The sequence below is a fragment of the Sorex fumeus genome, unplaced genomic scaffold, assembly GCF_029834395.1.
Source record: "Sorex fumeus unplaced genomic scaffold, SorFum_2.1 ptg000095l, whole genome shotgun sequence".
In the NCBI taxonomy this organism is placed as follows: domain Eukaryota; kingdom Metazoa; phylum Chordata; class Mammalia; order Eulipotyphla; family Soricidae; genus Sorex; species Sorex fumeus.
Window position 1 is genome coordinate 4,845,831 of NW_026606152.1, and position 7,246 is coordinate 4,853,076.

General features: G+C 64.6%; 2 protein-coding genes across 2 annotated transcripts in view; both read left to right on the forward strand.

Moving 5' to 3' along the window:
• Positions 1-1,879, forward strand: part of CRMP1 (collapsin response mediator protein 1) — a 328,086-nt gene extending 326,207 nt beyond the window's left edge. The window contains exon 15 of the mRNA XM_056132778.1: positions 1,869-1,879. The gene's annotated coding sequence lies outside the window, so the exon portion shown is untranslated. The remainder of the gene's footprint in view (positions 1-1,868) is intronic.
• Positions 1,880-1,884: 5 nt separating this feature from the next.
• CYTL1 (cytokine like 1) lies at positions 1,885-4,545 on the forward strand. Its single transcript, XM_056132784.1, has 4 exons — positions 1,885-2,070; positions 3,239-3,283; positions 3,387-3,515; positions 4,188-4,545. The coding sequence occupies exons 1-4, from the start codon at positions 1,918-1,920 to the stop codon at positions 4,269-4,271; spliced, it is 411 nt and encodes a 136-aa protein (XP_055988759.1). The 5' UTR covers positions 1,885-1,917; the 3' UTR covers positions 4,272-4,545.
• The last annotated feature ends 2,701 nt before the right edge of the window (positions 4,546-7,246 follow it).

Here is a 7,246-nt window from a genome sequence, read left to right on the forward strand (position 1 = left end):
CAGTGGCCCTTCCTCACCCCTTCTCTCGTTCCGCAGCATTTCCGAGGCATCACTGTCCAGCAAGTTCAAGGGCTCACCTCTCCTGGGCTCCAGGGTCCTCGGGGCGTCTCTGCGGCAGGTAAATGCGGGTCAGAAGAATGTGGGGTGTTAGGGGCCCCATGTGGACATGCGAGGGGCGTCCCCACCACCAGCAGCACTGGGCTGGGGGCCAGGAAACCTGGGGGTAGGTTTCTGTTCTTTTCTTGCATCGTGGCCTCAGCTTTGCTGAGATGAACCTCAGAGGGTGGGGTACCCCGCCCCATGTCTCTGCACCCCAAACTCTGCCAGGCTCACCTTCCTGCCAGAGGCCACCCCAGCACCCCTGGATCCTCCTGCGTGAAACAAGGGGCCTTTCAGGGAAGTTGCGGGGAAGGAGACGTCAGGCCGCAGTGGACACTGACCAGCAGCCAGGAGCTGAGCGAAACTGTTTCTGGAAGAAGTGTCCTTCCTGCCAGGTGGCTGCCGTTCTTCCTGTGGGGTCCTGGCAGATCACCCCAGGAGTTTCCAGAAAGAGGGAGCTCCCCTGGCAGGGCTCGAAGGCTGGGGACCTGGGAAGGCGTGTCTGTGCCGCAGCAGCGGGCCTGGAGAAGGGTCACTCCTGCCACAGCTCCCACTTGCCCATCCTCCGTCTCTGTCCTGGGGAAGCTGGGGACGTCCTCACCCCAGAGCCAAGGCCGCCACGGCCCAGTGTGTGCAGTAGGGGAACCGTGCCTGCAGGGATGGAAATGAATGACGACAGCAGGGCCCCTGGGCTGACAGCCCTGGCCCCACCCCGCTCAGGCTCTGCGTTCATAACCGTCAAAGGCTCCTCAACCGTGGGCTGTGAGGTGAGAGTCTGGGGCAGGGAGAGGGGCAGGGGGGTGTGAAGGGGGCTCCTCCCGGGATCCGGAGCAGAAGTTGGTGTTGGCCAGCATCTGGGGGCACAGCGCTGTTTGGTCACTGGGGGACGGCGGGGCCTCTTCACAAAGCCGGGATCTGGCGCCCCCTCTAATTCTCTGCGACCCCGTGCGGGGCCTCTTCACAAAGCCGGGATCTGGCGCCCCCTCTAATTCTCTGCGACCCCGTGTTTCCGTTTAGGAGGTGGGGGTATCCCTGCAGGGCTCAGGGGACTTGGGACCCTTAACCCACCAGGCCACACCTGGTGACGCGGGATCAAGGCCACATGGGTGCGTGCTGCAGACAGGCACCCGGTTGTTGTCCTGCCCCAGGCCGGTCAGATGCCGCCCCCCCCCCCCCCCCCCGCGCGCAAAATCAGGTGTTTCCTGCAGGTGTTGCCCTTGGGGACCCGGGGGTGACTGAGGATGGTGATGTTGGCCAAGACCCTCAGGAACACACTGTCCTGGGCTGTGGCCGCGACCCCACAGTGGCCTATGATTACTCGTTGTGGCCCTTCTGCAGTGAGGACTGCCTGGGGACCTGCGAGGGGGTAGCCGGGGCTGGGGATGGTGTGACGCAAGGGCTGGGGAGTTGGCAGCACCCGCAGCCGTTCTGGGAGAGGGGGCTCACCTGGGGATGCACAGGACCCCACAGCCCCCAGGCCCTGCCGTGAGCCCAGAGCCAGAGATACAGCAGCCCCCGCTGGTCAGCGGCCTGAGGTCCACCCGCTGATCACGGCCTTCCCCACACCGCAGTCCAGCCTCCATCCTGCCTCCTGCTCACCGCCCGCCCCAGCAGCCCTGACCTCCCTTCGGTCCCCCATCACCTCCCCTCTGCGGTCCTTCCCCGGCTGCCCCTCCCCTGCACAGGGAGGGGCTCGCGGCTCTGAAAGGACCCAGTGTCCTGGCCAGCTGGGCGTGCTCTGCACAGGAAGTGGAGGTACAGAGGGCCAGCTGGCGGCGGCTTGAGGGGAGCCTGCAGCCCACCCGAGCCCCTCTCGCCATGGCGCGCCCACGGCTGCCCGCGCTGCTGCTGCTGCTGCTGTTGGCAGTGCCCCCTGCACGGCTGGCGCCCCCGACCTGCTACTCCCGGATGCTGGCGCTGAGCCAGGAGATCACCGGCCTCTTCCAGGGCCTGCAGGCCGCCGAGCCGCGGGTGAGCCCCCACATCCAGTCAACCGTGGGCCCCCAGACCAGGTCCCCAGGCTTCCGGGCCTGTCCTCGTCCTTGTTCTGGAGTCAAGGAAATGCTGCCAGGGCTCTGAGCTCTGGGTTTGTTCTGTCTCTCTCGAGCTGCTCGGGACGAAATTGCCAAGAGAGCAGGCCCCGGGGTGCGGGCCCAAGAGTCAGGCGTAGGGGTGCCAGGAGGGGACTGCGAGGAGGGTGGGGTGGACGGGCCCAGGATCCCCGTGGTCCCTCCCCGTGAGGTTGAGGTATGAACCCCAGGGGAATCTGGGGGGTCCCGTCATAGAGCTTTCCCCGGGCCGAAACAAAGGGACAGGGACCACCCCCACCAGCAGCCTCAGTCTCTGGCTTGGAGTGGCTGCAAACAAACCGGGCCAGACTGCGCCCCCCGGGTTAAAAGTCTAGTAACGTACGTTTGCTTTGTCGGCTCTGTTGTTGCAGTACTCGGGCCTTGCTCCTGGCTCCACACCCAGGGATCACTCTTGGCACCGCTTGGGCAACCTTACGGGATGCCGGGGATCGAACCTGGGTCGGCCACATGCCAGGCAAACGCCCTCCCCATTGTGCCATTGCTCTAACCCCCTGTTTTCTTTTCTCAACTCGACAAGAGAAATCACTGTAGGATGCTCAGGAAATGCAAAGGACAGAGCTCAGAACTCATAAATCCCACCCCTGGGAGTCTGTGTGCCGTGCTCCTGCGAGCAGGGCCCGGGACGCAGGCTCTGCTGGGTCTGCACATGCGCCTGGGGCATGCATGCTTGCCTTCATGTATGCGTGTGTGGGTGGGCATATTCAGGTGTGTTCTATGTGTGTAAGCACGATCTCTGTGTGCTGTGTGCACATGTATGTGCGTGCTTCTGTGCACATGTGGCATACGTTTATGTGTGTGTTTGTGCGTGGCATGTATGTGTATGTCTGTGTGGTAGTACAGCTCCCATCTTTGGAGGAATGCACCGTGCAGCAGTGCATCTGAGGCCTTGGTGCATCCACGCGGTGGTGCGTCTGGGGCACTGGTGCATTGAAGGAAGGGCCCAATGTCAGGGGTGGTGTGTGCTGGCACTGGCCTGGCCCTGGCCTCTGGGGCCGGCCTGCTGTAGGGGACTGTGGGGTGCTGATGCTGTGTCCACCCCCTCTCCACAGGAGCCGTGTGTGAGCTACCTGCCCCGGCTGTACCTGGACATACATGTAAGGGGGAGTCCGCCTGCCTGGGGAGGCCGGGGTCGGGAGGGGCCAGTCCCGTTCCTGCAGGCTACCGACCATCCCCCGCCTCTTCCCTCCGTCCGCCCAGAATTATTGTGTGCTGGCCAAGCTGCGGGACTTCGTTGGGACCCCCCAGTGCTGGCACATGGGCGCAGTGGACGCCCTTCGGGACAAAGCCCGGCAGCTGTACACCATCATGACCACCTTCTGCAGAAGAGTAAGCGCCCCCAACCCCCAGCCCACCTCCACAGTGGGGGCGGACGTGTGGCCAGGCTGGGCCAAGTTGGTCCAGGGAGGCAGTGGGTGGCTGCGGGGTGCCCTCCTCTGCCATGGCCCCTTGTGAATGAGGAGAGGGCAGCCCCCGCAGTCCAGGAGCCGTGTGGGCGGGGCAGAGGGGAGGCTGGAGGTGCTGGGTGCTTGGTGGCCGGAGGGTTCTGGTAGGAGAAAGGAGGGGCAGACTCTGGAGCAGCAGCCCAGGCTCCACTGTGCGAAGTAGAGTAGGGGCATGAGGGGCTGGGGCCCGGCGCCTCTCTTGGCCTCCCACTTCCTGCAGTGGGTCTGCTCCTCTCGCTGGGCCTCAGTTTCCGCCCTCAGAGCCTGGGAGTGTGACAGCACGGGGGCGGGGGGCCCAGCTGCAGGCGAGCGTGTGGCTTTTGCGTCCACGCAGCCTGAGTGGGCTCCCTTGGGGCTCTCCATGCCTGCCCGGAGCCCACCCTGAGGCCCTCAGCTGGGGTGGGCACAGTGCTCGGCCAGTGGAGCCCCTTGCAGGGGGCGCCCTGAGGAAGGCGGCCATTCCCCAAGGGCGGGTAGCGCCTGGGGACAGCAGGGCGGGTGGCAGGCAGAGAGCTTGGCTCCTCCAGATTGTTCCCGCTCTCGGCGCCCCTTGCAGGACCTGGTGTTCCTGTCGGATGACTGCAGTGCCTTGGACTCGCCGCCCCCCGTGACCTCCGGCCCCGCCGACAGCCAGAGCTGAGGCCGAGCAAAAGGCAGTGGGGAGGGCCTGAAGACTCCGCCTGCTTTCCCTCCCCTGGGCCCAGCCCGGCCGCCCCTCTCTGGGGACCCCCGCCCTGCCCTCCCGTGCTCCTGGGGTCTCCTCTGGTTCCACTTCCTGCCTGCAGCCAGCTCCCAGGCTCTGGCAGTGCCTTCCACCATGCTGTCCCTCTGGAGGACACTGCAGGGTCTACGGCCTGGCCAGGTTCACTCTGCATCGCCATGAGCAGCCCCCAATAAACACCGCGTCTGGCAAGGCCCTTCGAGCTGGTCTGTCCAGGGTGGGGTCCCGCCCCATGAGGCCAGACACCCGGTAGGGCCATCCACAGGCACCTGCTCAGACGCGCTGAGTGGCCGGGCCCCCTCCTGAGGTCTGTCTCTTCAGCAGCAGCACCCACACAGACCTGTGTCCTGAACACGTCATCCCCAGGCTGAGGGGGGCCTGCTGGGGGTGGGGGCACCCAAGGGCCCTCCCGACATTCTCTCCCCACTGGCTGGGCCCCAAGCCCTGGGGCATGCAATCCAGTGGGGGTGCCCGCGTGTTAGCCTGAAACCCAGACCCAGACCCGCACCCCAGCCCCAGTTGTCTTCCCTAGAGGCGAAATTCAGACGAGTCAGAAGTCACAGCAGTCACTGTTCCAGGAAACTAAAGGACATGATGGACCAAGGGCTCTCCCGGCTACCACGTTCCATGGCTGATGTCTGAAGCTGCTGACCCCAAGGGGGTCAAGCACACTTTAAACTGGGAAACACCGAAGTTAGGTGACTCCGGACAGCGGCCAGGAGTGGGAGGGGTTCAAGGAACACTGATGAGGAACTTGACGACAGGAGGGGACGGAGGATACTGACCAGATAGGGGAGAGGACACTGGACACTAGTCATAAAGGGAGAGAACACTGACACTGTCTGGGGGATAACAATGACACTGGCTGGAGAGGACACTGGCACTGGCTGAGACAGGACAAGGACGCTAGCTGGGAGACTAAATGACACTGGCTGGGAGAGGACACTGGCTCTGGGTAGGAGAGGACACTGACACTGGCCATGGGGGGAAAAGACTGACACTGGATGGGATTGGACGCTGATGCTGTCTGGGGAGAGGATACTGACACTGGCTGGAGAGGACATGACACTGGCTGGGAGTGGACACTGACACTGACTGAGAGAAGACATTGACACTCTCTATGAGAGGACACTGACGCTTGCCATGGGGGGAGAGGACACTGGAACTGGATGGGAGAGGACACTGACGATGTATGGGAGAGGAGACTTTTGCTGGCTGGGAGAGGACACTGACACTGACCTGGGAGAGGACACTAACACTGCCTGGGAGAGGACACTGACAATGGCTGGAGTGGACACTGACACAGGCTGGGAGAGGACACTAACACTGCCTGGGAAAGGACACTGACAATGGCTGGAGTGGACACTGACACAGGCTGGGAGAGGACACTGACACTGACCTGGGAGAGGACACTGAGCCTGGCCATGGGGGGAGAGGACAGTGGCACTGGCTTGTAGAGGACACTGACACTGGCTGGGATTGGACACTGTTGCTGGACATGGGGGGAGAGGACACTGAGACTAGCCATGGGGGGAGAAGACACTGACACTGGCCTGGAGAGGAAGCTGACACTGGTTTGGAGAGGACACTGGCACTGGCTGGGAGAGGACACTGGCACCTGCTGTGTGGGCGCCCCCTGGAGGCTGTGCTGTGGAGGTGCCCTGCTCAGAACCTACCTTGGATGGTTTCCTGCAGCACAGGGCCCAAAAAGAAACTTGGGGAAATCAAGCAGGGCTGGAGAGAGGGTGCAGTGGGCAGGGTGCCTGCTCTGCAAACGCTGAGCCCACCTCGAGCCCCAGCCCCCAGGACCCCCGCCAGTAGCGATCCCGGACAGAGCCAGCAGGAAGCCTGAAGCATGGCCCGCTGTGGCCCGGAAACAAAATAAGAAAATTCATGAATGATTAAGAAATGGATGAGGGCTAAAAACCTCCCGATGCGCTGGTCCCCCTCGACTGCTCTGGGGACCCCCCACCAGTCAGTGTTCCGGGGTTCCTGGTGGGGTGCTCCTGGCCTGCGGCCCCCGCCCCCATGGCCCCTGTTTCCCGTGAGACTCCTCTTGTGCTCCAGAACCCCAGGTTCCCGGCTCTAGAGAGCAGGGTGACAGGGCCTGGGGAGCCCCCTCTCCTAAAGCCCCTCCCACCGGCACACAGGACTCTCCACTCCCGAGCACTGCGGCCCGAGTCTATCCTGATATCCTTCACAGAGCACCGGGGCCGAGTGCTGTCAGGGGCAGAAGCGGGCTGTGAGTACCCCTCGCAGGGTGGCTGGGCCTGACCTGAACCCTCCCGCCCCTGATTGCTCCTCTGGGGTGCACAGCCTGCGGGGCAGGGCAGAGGCGCCTCTGGAGCCGGAACCCCTCTCCCACCCGCTGCGCCCCCGCGACAGCATCCCCCACCCCGCAGCATTTCCCGGGTCAGGGTCTCCAAAAGCCGGAACTGGGGGGCACTCCAGAAGGGACGGGCCGCCTGCGGGGCAGGGGCGACCCCTCCACCCCAGGGGGGCAGCCTCGGGGGCTCCAGCCTCCCTCTGGGGTCCCCAAGCTTGGGCCCCCGCTGGGGTCATCAGCTGGCCCGGCTGCTCCCCGCGCCCAGCCAACGCGTCCCCAGAGCGTGGCGCAGGAGTGAGGCGGCGCCGCCCCCTAGTGGCCAGCGGCCAGAATGCAGCGCCGTTGGGCTCCGCCGGCGCGGCCCCGAGGACCCGCAGCAGGCGGGCGGGTCACGGCCACCCAGGAACTCGGGACTGAGCGCCCTGGCGCTCGGGTCCGCGCCAGCCTGCACAACGTGGACCTGGACCACGCCACGCCTTCGGGCTCCACGTCATTAGAACCGGCCAGAGAGAACCTGGCCCTGAGGGGCGCTGGCCACGTGGCCACCAAGCCCGGGTCCAGCTCTGCT